At 44.7% G+C, this 18,572-nt stretch overlaps 1 protein-coding gene across 16 annotated transcripts in view; it reads left to right on the forward strand.

Annotated features, from left to right (window-relative positions):
* KIAA1217 (KIAA1217 ortholog) overlaps positions 1-18,572 on the forward strand; it is a 316,988-nt gene that overhangs the window by 281,843 nt on the left and 16,573 nt on the right. For all 16 annotated transcript variants that reach the window (XM_053654767.1, XM_053654780.1, XM_053654769.1 and 13 more), the window contains 4 exons: positions 7,732-7,907; positions 12,399-12,529; positions 13,078-13,225; positions 16,547-16,994. In XM_053654767.1, coding sequence (XP_053510742.1) covers positions 7,732-7,907; positions 12,399-12,529; positions 13,078-13,225; positions 16,547-16,994 — 903 coding nt within the window. The remainder of the gene's footprint in view (positions 1-7,731; positions 7,908-12,398; positions 12,530-13,077; positions 13,226-16,546; positions 16,995-18,572) is intronic.

Genomic DNA, 18,572 nt, shown 5'->3' on the forward strand with positions numbered 1-18,572 from the left:
TGAAGCACACTGGTCAGCGTTTCAGGTGTCTTTTTATAAGAGTGCCTCACAGAAATATGCAGGAGTATCATTTACCTTCTGACATCCAAAATAATGGTCATGGAAGTGTGTGAAGAAGCACACTAGAGCAGACCAGGCTGAGCAGACCCAGTGAATGAAACTGGTATTGGGTTTGATGGTTAGACTGTCATACTTTGTGCTAAATCCTAGTCAGATCTTCACACACAGGCCAGCTAAGATGGGGATACTTCTCCCAGATAACAAGGAGTTGTGACCAGGTATCCCGTTACCATGTCCCAACAGTCTAGGCAACCCTCCCAGGTGGCCAGGAGTCACTGTGGGGCCTGGCTGTCATCACAAAACTTCCCAACTTGTGGTAGAAGCACTGTTCAGTGTCACTGCTAGGCAACAAAAGGAGTTCAACCATAATATTGTTCAGTTTAACCATGTGGTTGACAAGACAAATAGTCTTAAATTTTACCTACAAAACCAAGCTTGAGTATATGAGGTATACCGTATATCTATAGTGAGGTGGGTAGAATTAGATTTAAGCAGTTTTCTACTTTCTTTTTCTTTTTTCTTTTCTTTTTGTTATCACTGTTCAAGTACAGTTGTCCCCATTTTTATTCCACCATGATCCCACTTTCTCGACTGAGTTGATATGGATAGCTTATTTGGTCTAATTAAATTTTTAATGACCAAGCACATTATTTCTTCTGAAGTATTTTCATTAAAATGTCAGGGCATGGCATTTACAATAAACATGTTTCCAGCAATGAGGAGGAGCTGCAACTATACGCGCCTTCCTACTGTCGACATCTAGAAAACTGAAAAATAAATAAAAGTATGCAACAACCACTTTTAAATCTTGGACAACAAGTGACATGATTGTGATCCTCAGGAGAATGGAAACAATGGATCCGTATCCACAGTTCACTCAGGTTTCTGAAAGGGTAACCCAGGCGTAACACTGGCACTCCTAGTTGAGGAGATACTATCTAAATGTAGAGAGCTGAAGCAGCTAGAACTTGTGGGGTGCCAAACAAGACGGAGCTCTGCACAGAAGGAACTATGTGAATCTGTGGGTCCGCTATTGAATAATAAGCCAAGTGTGTGCAGCCTGAAAGACCACTAAGTGAGGCAAAAACAAAATGGCAGGCTATAAAAATAGAAAATTCCCAGAGCTCACAGAGGACTGCGAGATGTCCATTATATGACAAGCGGAAGTAAAGAGTCTTCACTGGACGCCTGGGACATTCATAGAAATCAGAGAAGAACCGTACTTCTTCAGTCTTAGGACTAAACTAGCCCCAGAGTTAGAAATACCCTAGATTCCCCATAACAAAGATGAAAAACAAGCCTCTAAAGAACAAAAATGACCCCCAAGTCACTGAAACAACAGCCAGAGAAAGTTCTCTGTAAAGGAAAACAACAAAATTCAGAACTGCATTCCCAGCATCCAATAAAAAAAAATTTACTAGACATGTGATGATTCTGAGGAATGTGACCCATAACCTGAAGGAAAATCCATCCATGGATATCTACCAGAAATGACAGGAATAATAAGATCAGCAACAAGGGCTTTGAATTTGCTATTATAATTATTCTAAAAAGTTTAAAGGAAAACATGGACACAGCAAGACAAGAATGGATGATATAAAAAATATCTGGGTGGAACCTTAAAGACCTGAAAAACACAATGTCTGCATAGACTTAGTAGAAAATTAATCACTGCTGAAACAAAACATCATTTAACATGGCAACACAATAGAAACTGTCCAAACTGAAGTATGAGGAAAAAAAGACTGAGGAAAATAGTCCAGAATTTAGTGATTTGTGGAAAAATGTTAAGTGCTTAAGGGAAAGGAGAAAAACATTAGAAGAAGTAATGGCTGAAATTTCTCCAAATCTGATGAACACTGTAAATCCACAGACCAAAAAAGCTCAATAAACCCTAGAATGACAAGCACAAATGCAACCACACTAAAGCACATTGGAATAAAAGTGCTAAAAACCAGGAGTAAATAGAGCAATCTTCAAAGCAGCCAGAGGAGGGGAAAGGACACATAAATGAGAATTATCAGTGACTTCTCTTCAGAGACAAAAGTTAAGTCAGAAGACAATGGAATGACAAATTTAAAGTATTGAAAGACAAAAACTCAGAGAGTAAAAGACACTTCCCACCTTTTTTTTTGAAGCTAGGATTGCCCTTGGAATAAAGGCAATCAATTATATTATAAGAAAAAAAAAACACCCATAGACCAATATCTCTCAAGAAAATATGTTTAGCAAATTCTCAACAAAAAAAGATATATTATCCTTGGTTTTACCCCAGGAATGCGAGATTGTTTTAATATGAAAAAAAAATGAATCAATGTATTTGATCTTATTTCCAGAATAACACAGGAAAATAATATTTCAATGAATGCACAAAAGAAAACCAAGACAAAATTCAATACCTACAATAAAAACTCTCGACACTCAAGGAGAAGGAAAAAATCTATGGAACCTATAGTTAATGATAAAACACTAAGCACGTTCCCCATAAAATCAAGAACAAGGCCAAGGGAGGCTGCTGTCTCACTGCAAACTGTACTGAAGACCGTAGCACACACAAGAAGGTTAGAAAAAGGAAGTAAAAGCATACAGATAGGAAAGTAAAAAGCATGCACTGGTCTTACAAATGACCTGATTGTATAAAATCAAATAGAATCTATTTCTAAAGTGCTACCAAAAATAAGTGAATTTTAATAAAATCACCAGAATCAAGTCAATAAGTAAAAATACAAAAAATTTCATACATACAGTGTACAAAATCACACAATGGATTTATCCATACAATGAAATATCACTCTGCATTAAAAAGAAAAACTACTAAACCAACATGGCTGAATCTCAAAAACGATATATTTACTGAAAGAAGGCAGACTGGAACAATTACATATTGCATAATTTCATTTCTATGACATTGTAGAATAGGAAGAACTAACCTTCAGGGACAATAAGCAGATTGGTTGTTTCTTGGGCTGCAGGTTTGGGGATTGATTGCAAAGTCATAAAGGAATTTTTTAGGGTAATAAAAATAATTATCTTTCTTTTTAATGGTGGTTACTTTGGTATATGCATTTGTCAAAAATCATCGTGCACTTTAAATGGCTATACAGAGTGTCCGCCACTTGGAATGGTTCGATTTAGAATGGTATGCAAGCAATACAAACTCAGTAGACACTGTACTTCAGATTTTGAATTTTGATCTTTTTTGGGCTAGCAATATGCAGTCTGATCCTCTCTCATGATTGCCAGGCAGCTTCTAGTCATCCACGTAATCATGAGGGTAAGTGATTCTCTGCAACAAAATCACTGTGTGACATGATCTTGCCCCACCGAGGGCTAGTGTAAGCGTTCTAAGCACCTTTAAGGTAGGCTAGGCTATGATAATAATCATATCATAATTCCAATTTATGATGGGTTTATGGGGGCCTAATCCTGTTGGTAAATTGGGAGCATTTGTGTTTTTAATTAAATATTTTATTTTTATTCTGTTACAGATGTCCTAATTTTAACCCCTTTTAACCCTCCTGCGCCCAGCCCCTGCCTCCACCAGTCATTCTCCACCCTTTTGTCCTTATGAGCATCTGTATTTTACTGTTTGCAAACATCTCTGCCAAGCCAAAATAAACATAATGACTGGAAGTGCTGATGACTAATTTGTGTGAAGCATTTAGAGAGGGTCACTGATCCACAAGCAGTCTTCAGCACCTTGTCACACAGGGCTGGGATGAAGTCCTGGAGACAGTGGCGAGAACAAAAGGCGGGTGGGACAGGACTAGAGGAGAGGGGAAAGGCCACCTGAGCACATTTGTTCCTTCATGATTAACTCAGTGTTGCCCTTGTGCCAGCCTGCATGTAGAGAAAATTTCATAAGCCCCTCTCTCTGGGAAGGATGGTTATGCAGCCTGAAACTCCAGTGGGGTCTCTCCCTCCCCTCCTTTTTGAGTGGAATAATCTGAATATGATCTGACCATGTTACTGATACCAGACAGGGGCCTGGCCCTGACGGGGTCTGTCTGAGGTCAATCTGTAGTGTGTGGGGGGATTCTTGACTTGGTGCAAGAAAGATTTCACATGAGTCCAGGTGACTATGAGGATCCATTTAGTAAAGCTGGGGCAGTAAAACAAGGAAGGGCTTAGTGCAGAGCATAGGCTGGGATACCTTAGCTCACTGGGCAGTCAAGGAAAGGGGGCCTTGGGGACAGGTTCAGGGGATTAGCCTGGGATGAGCTGGCAGCTGCCCATTTCCTTAGAGTTCAGGAGACTCATGCCCGTGAAGAAAGGAGTTGGGGAGGAAGGAAAGGGAGGGGCACAGGCTGCTCTCCAGAGGGACAGTGCACACTCAGTCCTTTGTCTGGAGGCTTGTGTCTCTTTCTTGCAGGCGGGGATGTTAGGAGAGGTCTCCAGGGAGGATGTCAGTAGAATATGCATTGTTTCTCCAGGTGTGCCCTTTCAGGGTGGTGGTCTCCCCTGACTGGTCGGTGTCAGGGCAGGGGTCGTTTAGTCTTTCTAGTTCATGCAGGCATCGCCCACCTGGTTTTGCTGCTTTTCTGGGCCTGTAGCTGAAATACAACTGCAGCCTAGATGTTATCTCCAGGGAGGAAAGGCCAGGGGTGGAAAGGTTACCCTGGGGATGAGGTCTTTGTTTTCCCAGTCTTGCCCCCTGCCGGGCACTAGGGGCCTTCCGTCCTGGTGAGCACCTGCACCTGGCTGCAAGTTACCCAGCTGACTGTGTTCAGCTGTCTGACTCAGCTTCCCTATTCCCCTTGCCAGGCAACAGTTTCTCGCTGTCCTGTCTCATTATCAGTTGAATAATTTAAATATTATATGTATTTGTGTTCTGATATGTCTGCAGGCTTCTCAGAAACATCATTGTGAGAGTCATTCATAGAGCAAATAAGTGCTGCATACCTACTAAGTGCTAGAAACGATGCTTGTGCCTTGGAATACAGCAGACATGCCCCCTGCTGTGCTACCAGTGCTCTCTACCTAGCAGATGGTGGTTGAGAGGTTACTGGGGTGAATTCAAAAGACCCGGTTCCCATCCTGATTCTGCCCTGCAGTTGCCCAAGTGACTCTGAATAAGTCATTTCACCTCTCCAGGCTTCACTCTTTCCATCTTGCAAATTTTAGCTTTAAGAATTTTAAATATCTTTCAGTAACTTCCAGCTTGACAGCCACCGTTACTATCTACCCATTGCTAACTGGCCCATAACTTTTTTGGAGCTCGTCTGTGAGATTTAGGCAAGAGGTGTAGAGGACTGAGCCACATAGCCCACGGCACAGTGACGTCAACTGCCTATTCAAGGGTCCTTTGCTTAGACCACGTTGCTCAGCCCTGGTGGCACATCAAGAATCATCTGAGGAGTTTGAAAAATTCTCATTGCTTAGGCTGCACCTCAGACCAAATAAGTCAGAATTTCTTGGGGGTAGACCTAGGCATCAGCCACTTTTAGACGCAATGAATCATCTACTTATATGCCCCTTACATACTCATTACCATTTATTCCCCAGACCCAAAGGACATAGGTCTGTGGGAGTTGACACTGAATTTGAGCATACCATTGGATAGTAGGTACTGTTGCTGTGAATTAATGACCACTGCAGTCAGAGCGAGGCAGGCAGGGCATTAGAGCTGAGCCCAGGGGTCACCCTCTACTTCTGCCACCTAGGAAAGAGTTTTTATCTTTATTGCCTGTTGTTACTTACATTGCTGCTTACCTCAGTCCATGCACTCACTTAGTATTCACTGAATGCCTGATCTGTGCCAGGCATTGTGTCCTGGAGACGCGGTGGAGAACAGAAGTTATCCAGGTGGAGGGAGTAGCATGTGCAAAGTCCCTGTAGCAGAAAGGAGCTTGGCCAGTCAGAACTGAAATGACACTCATGTGGCTAGAGCAGAGAGCTTGCCCCACGTGCAGTGTGAGGAGGCTGGCATGTTGGAAACGGCCTTCGTGCCCTGGGCCTTGTGGGCAGGGCTGCAGGGAGCACAGGAGGAAGTTGACCTCCGTGCCTTGTCTCCAAATGTGGTAACTTTCGGCAATATACTGACTGTTTTTAAGACCACAGTAAAAAGCAGTATGAGAGCATGACCATGAGTCACATGGAGGAGGTAGCCCAAGAGTAGCACATTGTTATCTGGTTCCCTCCCAGACAAAACCACCAGCCCTGGCCCAGAGTTATGCTCCCTGATAACAATAGCTGCTGCATACCGGGAGCTAGGGTTGTGCCAGCCACTACTGTAAGCACCGTATTGCCTCACTGACTCTACATTACTGCCTATGAAATATGAACTATTGCTACTTTTTAAAATAAATAGATTGATAACTTGGCCACGGTCACACTGCCACTCGGTGGTAAAACTAGAAGTTGAACCCAAGCAGCCTCTCTCTGGGTGGCCACTTGGTCAGGGTGCTGTGCCTGTGGCTCAGCAGGATGGGGGCTCTGCCTATGGCTCACGTTGAAATGCTTCCTCTTGATTCAGAGGCAGTCAAAGCCAGGAGGTTTCAAGCAGGTGGTGACGTGGTCAGATGGTATTTCCCTCAATTTGCAGATAATGGACAGTTGACAAAGACACCATCACTCTGATGAGGTGATATACAGGGGTCATAGAACAGTCCACAGGACCAGAAAACAGGGGCAACAATAACAGCTAATTGAAATTTCAGGGGAATTTGAGGTATAAGATAATTACTATTTTTGAGGCTGATTAAATGAATTCACTTGACATATATGCATGTCCTGCCCCAGGGAAACACTTAACAACTTCTTGGAAATGGAACTCAAGTGTTTAACTAGATTTTTGTGAATCTGGATGCGAACTTGGACATTCTATACTCTCTGGGTTGAGAAACAAGAGTGCTCTAGAAAACATGGAAAATTGTGTGGGAATTGTGGCCTTGTGCATGCAAGCAGCCTACTTATAATTGAGGGAAAGAAGTAAATTGCCAAGAGCCTTGGGTTCATCCGGAATCATTATCATTGCCACCATCAACATCAGCACTGCTCTAATGGTCTATGATTACTGAGTATTTGGTACATGGACCCATATAAACAAGAGGCACACAATTCCCTTTCAACAGATATCCTGAAATAGTCCATAGTCAAATCAACATTTGTTGACTACTTATTCTGTACTAAGCAGTATCTCCTTTATCCTCCAGAATAGTCCTGCCAAGTATCTCCAGAATAGTCCCTGCCAAGTATCTCCAGAATAGTCCTGCCAAGGGAAGTGAATCTTAATCCTTGGAGATAAAGAAACACAGACCAAGATCATCCTAGTAACAGGCCCAGAATCTCAGGTAGTGAGGGAGAGGGTTTAGGGTTTGACTCAAAATCTGCTTGGATCCAAACCTGGTGCTCTTGGCTGGTCCCTATAAAAACCATGTCAATGAGAGTTTATGCCCATTGTCCATGATGCGTTGCTCAGGGTAAAGAAAGGATCCTATTTTTTGCAGGCTCAGACATGAAAGTCAAGTTGTCAGTTGGCTGCTAAAATTCAGATGTTGGCTGAAGAAGTAATATTATATACAGCCTTTGGTCCTTCCTTTTTTCATTGAAATAAAGAAAGAAAGAATCAGCTGTGGGCTGATTATTTTAACCTGATCTGAAGACTGCCAGGCACTCACCACAGTGTCAGTAAGGCAGAACCAATTGAGCTTGATTTCCTTTGTTCGACAGCTGCAGAACCAGGAGCTGCTGAGGGCAATGATGAAGAAGGCTGAGCTGGAAATCAGTGGCAAAGTGATTGAAACAATGAAGAGACTGGAGGATCCTGTGCAACGTCAGCGTGTCCTGGTGGAGCAAGAGAGACAGAAATACCTGCGCGAAGAGGAGAAGATCGTCAAGAAGTTGTGGTGAGTGCCAGTCACTTGTGTGTAGAGCTGTTTTACCAGAAAAGAAAACTTATCTTTGCCAAGGAAGATGTCCTTCCTGGATGGTGTTCTCTCCCTCTCCCTTCACGGAGCACCTACTATATGCAAGTTAGAGTTCTGCTGAGTCTGAGTGTCCCTGGACACTTAGTGTCCCTCTGTCCAGGCCCAAGAAATCCAGCAATACTCAGGTAATTGGGCCTATCTCTTTAAAAGTTAGAGCATCATACTGTTTTGCAGGACTCAACAACAGACTTAAAAGGAGCAAACGGCAAAACTCAGTGACAAATGGGAAGTCTTCATTTAATCTCAATAAATTAAAACTAATAGTCAAAATAACACAGAGCTAAAATTATCTTCCTATTATACAACTGTAGTTAAATCGCAAAAGAAGAATTTAAACGTAAAGTACGTCTGATCCAGAATGAAAGATGCTTCCTTGAATGTTCGCAGATTCTATGAGGTTCTTATTGAGAGCATCTATCAAGTCCCTCTGTTGAAATAAGTAGAGTTTTATTACTCCCCAAGCACTAGGGCAAGCGCATCTTTTATGTTAATGTATGTTTTGTTATGCAACGGAGATTTATCACAGGACTATTTCACCTTTTAGTGTAATGAATAGTAACTTGCAGTTCTTCCTAGTTTTGGTGATTCTCTTGTTGCTTGGAAAGCTTAAACCTTCCACCAGGATTGTAAGAGAGCAGCTTCTAAATTCTTTTCATGCCCAGAGTCACCGAGGTCTCCTGGTGGGAAGCTCTGTGCTCTGTCTCCTGTTTGCCGGCAAAGCTGCTGCCAGTGCATCCCAGATGCCAGCCCAGAGAGAGCTGGTGACAGTCAGCTGGTCCCGCTCAGCAGCAGTCTAGGGAAAACAGAGATCAACTTGAGTTCTTCTTTTACAAAAATTTACATCTGACTCCTGTTCATCGACATCTCAAAATATTTTATGTCGTTCATGCATTTATAGTTAATCGTTCACCACGAGGCAGTAAGGCTATTATTTGTCTAAAATGTTTTTGTGACAGCTCAAGTGTTTAAAAAGTAGGTCTCAGGATTCTTCTTGAAGACGTCTTTTAAAATATATGGCCTTTTGATAATATTTTATACATTTTCCAATTAGATTGTGAAAATTGGTTAGCTGAGGTGACTCTTGCTTCTCAACTAAAAAAGGGTATCTTTAATCTCAGTATTATCCTGAAACTAGTGGGCCAGGCTAGGAATGAGATATGAGGGGGAATGGGGCAGACATCTCCTGAGGGGACTGTACCGGGATGGCCGTACATGAATGAGTTGTGCACAGGGCACTTGAGAAACTTTACTCTGGCAAAGCAGAACATAGGACTGTGCATACGGCACAAAACAGATGATGTACAGATGCCAGTTTAACTACACAAAGCAGAGGTTGTCTCAAGCCCCAGGAACCAGGGAGACTTAATCCAAAATAAGTTACTCTCCATACACCTCCTGGCCAAGCTCAGTACTATGTGCATAGTAGGGCCTCACACAGGCTTGTTAAACTGAATTGAAATGGTCTTGAAGACAGGTGAGATTTCCTAGTGGAGGCTAGACAGGGGGGCCTCCCAGGTAGAGGATCCCTGCAAACCAACAAGTCTTGGGACCAGGAAGGCACAGGATATTCTTGGAAAATCGGAGTAGTTCAGTTTAGGGGAGAGTAGGACCAATCATGTGTCATATCTGGGTTGTGCTGTTTCTGTTTGCATGGTGCCTGCCCATCCCTGAGACCGTACAATGCATGCCCAGCATAACTGTTTGATGCCTGTTTGTTCTGTGTTTACTGAGATTGGAAGGTCAGGTGACTGGATTTCTGGCTTTTCATGAAAGTTTCTGGGCCCAACCCAAGATTCAGAATTCCTCTGGATGGAGCTTAGGAATGTATATTTTACAAAGATAAAGGGGAGATTTTGAAGCATCTTCACACTTACGAGTTCCTGCCTGGCCTGATGAGGAGGTCACTAAAGCTTTTTTGATCAAGGCAGTAACAGATTCAGAGCTGTGTTTCAGACATCAGGGCCCTCAGGCCACCACATGCAGGACAGATTGAGGGAGAAAGAAATTGGCCTCTGAGAAATCATATTGGGACTAACTTTAACCTCCCAGACAAAAGTCATTAAGACCTAAGTCAAGCAGTAGAAACAAGAATGAGAAAATAAATCAAATGCAAAAGGGACGGACTGGATGGATGGGAGTGGTGAGAAAGGACAGCTTACAAAAGACAGCTGGAAATTTCAACTCTGAACCACTAGGAAAACAGTTGTATGTCCCCTCCCCCTTCTGTCTCCCTTGCTCCTGCCTCTCTTCCCCTTACACATGTGTTACACATGCCTCCCTCCTTACACACACACACACACACACAAACACATGGGAAAATAACGTTCCCTTGGGGGCCGTGTTAGGGTAAGTTGCTGGTGAGCCATTCACATGGCAGAAAAATAAAATTTGGCTCTAAAACTATGGAGAGAAATTGGATCAAGATAATTTCTCTTTGGTAGGTTTCTACATGAAAATAATAATTGGGTTTTTCATAACAGTCAAATGAAATATACTTCAACAAATTAATGCTTCTTCTTAACCAAGGTAGAAGGAAAAGCAACCTCAACACATAGAACGGATTTACCTGTAGACCACAGAACCTGTGAACATCGGACATGCTTCTGAGTGGAGTTTACATCTCAAAAATCATATTGATTACTATTTTAAAAAGTTACTTGCAGCATTCGTTTTGGCTCCATGGCCTCTTTTTATATTTTGGGTGAACAAATTTTACCTAAATGCCTTATATGTGATAGAGGTATAGGAAGGGTGATGCCATCGTTGTGTACAAATAATATCAGTGCACATTCACGTGTGTTCCATGACCCACAAAGGGAAAACTGACAGGGTTTCTGCGTGCAAGGTTATGAAATCCAAGAGTCACGTGGTGTAGCAGAGGTTAAAATAGAATTTTAGGCTGACTGACTTTGGGTCCAATGACAGCTTCTTAGAGTATTAATTGCAACCTGGCGGGCTGGAGGATTGTTGATGGAACCATGATAGCATTTGGGTCTTAGCTTTCCATTGAAGCTTAGAAGGATTGGACAATGTGTTCAGTCTGCACGTTCAGATAATTCTGTTTGGTTTTGAAATGGAAGAAACTTCCCACATACATTTAGAACTCTTTTGAGAGCGGGCACACATTCCCTCTGTCTGGGGGATTCCACAGGGTTTACATAACCCTGGTGTCTTTCCACAGTTTGTAGATGTAGACGGTGAGAAGCTGGCTTTCCATTTTGGTCCTGAAGTTGCCTCACTTCATCTGAAGGGATCATAGGCAATTTTGGTCCATTTTGCATAACAGAACCAAAGACATCAGCAGAAACTTCCCCCCACTTCTTGGAGGTGGACGAATTTGCTGTTTGCCCCGTGGTCCTTGTTGAACCCACACGACACCCTGCCTAACTCCCTTTCACAGCCGTCAGGCCATCCAGAACTTCCCTTGCCCGCCTGGTAGAAAGGGTCCCTGCAGGCCATCATTTTGCAGATGCTGCCCACTCCTGACTCAGGACCCCAGCATTAGACTCGCTGGTCACTTACTGCCATCTAGTGGCTCTTTGTCTTTCAACGTTCTCTTCCTATTTCTTTCCGAGGAGTTTTTCCACTGGAGTTACAGGCAAATTGAAATGATACAAATGTGTGTTTAGGATCGGGTTATGAATGTGACCAAGTGACAGGATTGTTTGTTCTTAAGTGAAAGATCTTGATTCTTTAGGAGCTGGCAGTACTCTAAGGTGTGTGTGTGTGTGTGTGTACAAGTGTGCCCGTGTGTGCATGTATGTATTTGTGTAATCAGTTCTGTGATCATTTCTTCTCTTTGTAGCTGGGGAAGGAAGGTCAAGCCTTACTGATGGGACAGTCAGTATAAATCAGAGCTTTGAGCAGGAGCAAGCTTGCCCCCTTCCCCCAGGGACATTTAATAATGCCTGGAGACGTTCTTGTTTATCACAAGGTGGGAAAGGAGCTCCTGGCGCCTCGTAGGGAGAAGCCCGGGGTGCTGCTAAACAGCTTCCGTGCGCAGGACAGGCCCCCACTGCACAGCAGTATCTGGCCCAAACCTCCTCATTTTGCTCTACGACAGTCTTCTCCCCTCTCTCCCTCCCTCTCTTCTCTCTCTCTTCTCTGTCATGTCACAAAGTGTACATATCCCTCCCTGAGCTGGCAGCAGTGCCACTGAAAATAACAAGCGGGTCCTTTGTCAAGGCCCTGGGCAAACTCACTTGCACTCTTGCCTGACATCTCAGCATATCATTTTAAGCTAAAGTAGGCTACTCCTCTAAAAGGTGCCCCACCACCTAGGTGGAAGGCAAGGTGGGCTGGGACACGGTGCGCAATGGGAGCAAGCCCCAGTGAGCCCCGTGCTGCTGCGCCTGCGCTTTCTGAGGCCCTTGGTGTTGACGCCCATCTGTGGTCTGCTCGCTCCCCCAGTGAGCTGGAAGACCTTGTTGAAGACTTGAAGAAGGACTCTGCGTCGGCCGCCCGAGTGGTGACTCTAAAAGACGTGGAAGATGGGGCTTTCCTCCTGCGACAAGTGGGAGAAGCTGTAGCTTCTCTGAAAGGTGAGCTTCCTCCTTGGAGGGAGAAGTCTGAAGAGCATTTCCCACGGTTATTAAAAATCTGTCAAACACTGAGGGCTTCATTCATTCATTCATTCATTTACTCATGCATGCAAGTATTCATCAAACAACTTCATGGCCAGGCACTGCTTTGGACACAGGATCTACCACTGAACAAAATAGGCAAATGTCCACATCTTCTTGAAGCTTATATTGTAGTGAGTACTATAAGATTTAGGACAAAATGATAATAGCAGTTGTTCCTCATTGGGGTCTTACAATGCACCAGATTCACTAAAGACAACCCTGAGGGACAGTTGGCCTTATCCCAAATGTACAGACAGGAAGTGTGGCCTAGAGGAGCCCTGCCCTTGCCCACGGTCATTTTGAAGCCATCTCTGCTTGACGTGCTTCTGCCACCTGCAGATGTGGGAAGGGCGCTGTGGCTGATGAACCCCATGAGCCGTACCCTGTCCAGTGTCGGGTGTGGGATGGGGAACTTGCTGTTCTGACTCTTTCCCCTACAACTCAGCCCCTGCTCTTGGCCACAGGAGAATTTCCGACCTTACAAAACAAGATGCGAGCCATTCTGCGCATTGAGGTGGAGGCCGTGCGGTTTCTGAAGGAGGAGCCGCACCGGCTGGACAGTCTCCTGCAGAGAGTGCGGAGCATGACCGACATCCTGACCATGCTGCGGAGGTGACTGGGCTTCCTGTGGGGCCTGCAGAGCTGGGGTTGGGGGTGCTGCTGGGAAGGTCGGGGGTGCACAGTTTGGACTCCCAGGCTTCCTCCATCTCCTGGGACCTGTCTCCATTTCTGTGATGTATCACATCTAATTTCGGTGTCCTCCTTCACACCTGGGGTTTCTGTTGTACACAGGACTCGAGGTCCTGATTCTTCAGCACAGGCTTGCTGCACTTGGCACATGCTAGCACTTAAAATTTACTAGTAAACGTAGTAAACATTTTTAAAAAATCATCTGAAGGTTGTTCCTCTAAGAAACATTTTGAAGTTGAAGAATGGATCAAAATATATTATTTGGCCTCAGTTCAAAGGAAATGAAGAGAAATAAATAGAGCCTTTCTTGAGTTACCTACTGAAAGAGTATCTGAGAGATTGTTGATCCCACCTAGAAAAGAGAAACAAACCCCCAGCCCCCTTACCTGCCCGTAAAAGAGGGTCACAGTAGAAGAAAGACTGAAATAAAACACATCACCGAATCATCCATGACTTTCACTGAAAAAAAGTTCTTGAACTCTCCCCACATAAAAAGTGATAACGTATATGCATGCAGGATTTGTGCAGCCAGAGGCACTTCATAAATGCCATCTCGTGTGCCATTGTTTACTGTGTCTTCGGGTGACAAATAGAATTCCTCCTTCTCAGCACAGTCATTCATAACAACAGCTTCTGTCTGCGAGCACTTTCTACGGATGAGGCAGTGAGCTCAGCCCTCGGCCAGTGCATCTCACTCAGTCCTAACTGAAAGCCCCGGGCAGGCACTGTCATTCCACGGTACAGGGAGGATCTCAGCCTCGAGGAAGCTCACTTCAGGTCAGAGGTGAGGCTGCGGTACCAACTGGCGGTTTGACCCCAGAAATCAGAGGTAGTTCTGATCTCACCACCAGGCAGTCAATAATATTTGGACTTTCTGCCTGTTCCAGCCCTGCTATTGGGTGTTGAGAATATGATAATAAACAGGGTTCCTCTCTCACATGAGAAATAGACACAACTACCAAAATAAACTCTTTTCCAACAGTGGCAGTCCTTGAGTTTTCGGTTCTTTAATAGAACTAGGAAGCTGCAGAGACATTACCCTTCAGCTCCTACACCAGACTGGAGAGCAGGTCATAAACAGAAGTAACATATAAGACAGCTTCTTGGGAGAATTTTAACAACTAAGCATAATCATTTGATTAAATCTATAAAAGAAATATATTAAATGTGCACTTGACTTTCAGGTGAATTATTAGCTGTAGGAACAAGTGAGATTATTTTGATAACAATGACCTCAGAAAAGAGCCTCTTTTGAGATGGAAACGTATCATCACCTGCCTGAGCTCCAGGAGGCCAGCAGCGGCCTCCGGGAGAGACCACACCTGACTGGGTACAGGAAGAAACTGTGCCTGAATTACATCTTCCAATAGCTCCTTTCATTTTAAGTTGCCGGAGGGAACCTTTTCTTCCAGTGGGATAAAAATCTGTTAGAGGAATTCTTCATGAAGCTCTGAGCCTAAATGTGGTAACCCATCCGCAAAGCCTGGAACAAAGGACCCTTGTTCAGTGGAAACAGATAGTGGGCTGGCATATAACACTGCCCGTTCGCCCTTCTCTTCTCTAAAAAACAATGAAAAGAAAGTTTTAGAGCCAGCACTGGGATGACGCTCAGTGTTTACCTTATCTCCAGGGAATGCAAGTTCTAAAAATAGATGTGATTCGTGTTTTGAATGTTATAGGACTTTTTGTCCTGTAATGCTCAGTGATCAGCATGACAAGCCCAGGTAAGTGACTTTTGAAATGAAAATAAAAGTAATTTCAACTGCCATCAGACTGCCCACCAGAAGCCTTTATACTTTTAGTTTTCTATTGGTATCTGTTGTGTGTAATGGGCTGTATCTGGCACAGTGGAGAGATTGTGAAGGAGACAGGAATATGCATGGCGCCCCAAGGACAGGCAAAGAAGATAAAGCAGGTGACAGTCACAGTTCAGAGCAACTTAGCAGCTCAGGAAGATGAAATGTTTTGACACGTATTGAATTTGAGGTGCTGGAATGATAACCAAACATAGCTGCCCACTAGACACTTAGAAATGTGGAGACTTGGAAATGTTCAAGAGATGGAGACAGAGGGCTGTCCCTGCCTAACTGGGAGGGAGGGAGGGAGGGAGGGAGGGAGGGAGGGAGGGAGGGAGGGAGGGAGGGAGGGAGGAGAGATTTAGAATCAGAAGTTGCCTTTGTGAAGATGATTATTAAAAATAGAAGAGATGGCCGTGGTAGACTGAGGGGAAGGAGGGGACAGATCCTTAGGCATCCTTGGGGATAGAAGGGACAGGGTAGGAAAAGTAAACAGCAAAAGAAACGGAGAAGTGAGTAGCAGAAGAGCGTCATAGGATACACTGTCTTTTTTCAGAGTAAAAAGAGCATTTGAGTAGGAGGGGAATGAGGGACAGATTAAAAATGATAGGTCAAGTACCATGTTTCACATTGTCGTACATGTATGACTTTGCATTGATCCTAACCAGCACTGCTGAGGAAGGCACCACCAACATTGCTGCCATCATCGTTATTACAGTCTATAGAAAAGTGTACCGTTCCTGCCATTGTATCAATAGAACGTGGTAGAACTGATATGCAGATACAGGTCTGTCTTTCTCACTGCACCAGGGATGGAGGTGGACAAATAACATAAAATGACCCCAGAGAGCAAAGCAGAATGAGGACTAACCCAGCTGCTTGATTTGGTATCACTGTTGCCATTGCAGAAGCTTGGTTAGGGCCAGGTAAGGAAGCCAGATCGCTCCAGGCTGAGCTACAGGAAGAGCGAGCATAAGGAATTAGAGCATAAACTGCCCTCCCAAGATGTTTGGCAGTGAAAGGAACAGAGTGTGGGGTGTTAGGAAGCTTTGAGAGTTAGCACTGAACATCTGTGAGAGCTTTCCGGGCAAGATTGGGTAGAGGAGATGTTAGAATCACGTGATCACTTCATGCTACCATCTCCCCCTCTAGATGGTGATGGCATCGTGTCAGGGCCTGCCAGTGCTAGTGGACAGAGCAAACAGGCCATCTCCTGAGAAAATGCCTGAGAAAGCAGCTGCCAGAGATAACCAGGGGGTAAATCACTGGTGTTGGCAAGTTGCCACGGAAACCCTCAACCTTGAGCTGCTACTCTGAGTTTTAGAATGTTGTAATTTTGCAATGAAATTTTGACTGGCTTTGGAATGGCACTGCATTCAATACCACACTTTCACATGAAGTGGAAGTTACTTATTTCAGTAGTTAATTCTACTGTACTTTCTCCTAGACACGTCACCGATGGGCTCCTGAAAGGCACAGATGCAGCGCAGGCTGCACAATATGTTGCTATGGAAAAGGCCACCACCGCAGAGGTCCTGAAGAACCAGGAGGAAGCACCACAGGCCTCAGGCCAGCACCCCCAGGGCACAGCAGTCCCTCGAGACGTGAAGGCGGACGTGGTGCCCTTGACGGTCCACCGCGCACAGAGCTCTCCTGTGCTCATCCAGCCCTCCCAGCTCTCCTCTGCCCTGCTGACCCCACCCCAGCACTCGCCTGGGGGGGCCAGTCCTCAGCCAACCAGCTCTCCAGCTGTCACACAGGAGGTGCCCCCTGCTCCGCAGTCAGCACAAGCAGCACAGTGCCCACAGGCACCCATGAACGGTGCCGCCATGCAGAGCATGTTCATGGAGGAAATCCACAGTGTCAGTGCCAAGAACAGGGCGGTGTCCATTGAGGTAGAGTCCTTTTTCCATCTTTTGTAACCCCATGAAGGAGGGTAACCCATGGTCCTTCCCCTCAAACACTTTGCAGTCTGGCTATAGAGATAAGACATATGTGTCAGAGTTATATTTTTATTTTAAAAATGTGCGTCTATATAATAACATATCAGTGAAAGATAGATTTTTTTTTAAAAACTCTAAGTGGGTTTCAATGGCCAGGTTAAGGGAAGGGTTATCAGATTGCAGAGAAGCATCAGATGCCTAATGTGTAGGAAGGTGAGGCAGTGGAGTGATGGGAAGTGTACAACAACCAGCTCTCTGGTGGGAAAAGTCCCAATTGTGGCATTTGCCAATTTCTGAGATGTGAAGACTCCCACCACCACTGATTCCGAGTCAGAACACGGCATCATAGAACATTCCGTTGGGAAGACATGCGAATCGGCTCTCCCGAGCCCGTGGGAGCCGGCTCAAGCATGCCCCTGGTGAACACAGGCCTGGGGAGGGTTTGCTGCCGATCTTCAAAAACAAGTAGCGTCTGGGTAAGCAGAGAAGGCTGGGGAGGGCATTCTAGGGTAGAGAAATGCTGGAGCAAAGGCCGGAGCTGTAAGCAAACCTGTTTAACATGAATGAGAAAGAGCAGATAAGGCTGGCAAAACAGGCCAGAACCTGACCCGGGAGAGCTTGAAAAGCAGCCCGGGATGTCTAAAGTTGATTGTGTAGGTATCACAGGAATGCTGCAGCCTGAACTGGTGATAAAAAATGGTATCTTCAGAAAATTAATCTGGACACTATATACAGAACTGACTGAGGTGCTGGGCCTGGAATTAAGAGAGAAGAGATAGGTGAGAAGTTATTACAGTAGTCTCAGAAGAAAAGGCAGAAGCAGTCGAAATGATTAGAGAAAGCTAGGCCTTCGGATCACAAAATATAGAGAAAAAAATGCTACATTTTTAAGATAATTTAATCAAGAGCTGGCATTGGTGCTCAAATAACGCACTTGGCTTCCCTAGTGCTCTCCTTCCTCTCACCCCATTTGTTTCCGCCACTCGTGATTGTATCCTCAACATCCTGGCCCTAAGCACTGCTGCCTCTCCTGGTGCAAGGGATAACCTGGGTTTCAGAGGAGATGACCTCTTGCAGTTGCTGAGGTCATGGTCATGGCAACTTCATCTCTGAACACTAGGTAGCTACTCTCTGCTCCAAAGTCAGAGTCTGTGCCCCTGATCCAAGTGGGCACCTACAAAGTGCACTGGCTGACTGACGATGACCCATGGGGCGTGCCTACCGGGTGAGGTAGAGAACTGAAAACACATTTCCTCCTGAGAGTGAATAGATTTGCCACTTCAAACATGCCCATGTTTAAAGTATGACAAAGGGACAACTGTCATGGAATAAATATCTATTGGAAACCCACTGGGCACAATTATCACTGTTACAGGGGTATTTTAAGCTATGGGTTAGCTATGGCACTGACAAATGGGATGAGCACATTCACTCAACAGATATCACGGGGCCCCGCTGCGCACCAGGCCCTCATAGGCTCTGGGGTAGGCAGTGAACAGAGCAGATGAAGTCCATGCCCTCAAGAAACTT

Source organism: Artibeus jamaicensis, unplaced genomic scaffold, assembly GCF_021234435.1.
Source record: "Artibeus jamaicensis isolate MK-2021 breed Jamaican fruit bat unplaced genomic scaffold, CSHL_Jam_final contig_867, whole genome shotgun sequence".
In the NCBI taxonomy this organism is placed as follows: Eukaryota; Metazoa; Chordata; class Mammalia; order Chiroptera; family Phyllostomidae; genus Artibeus; species Artibeus jamaicensis.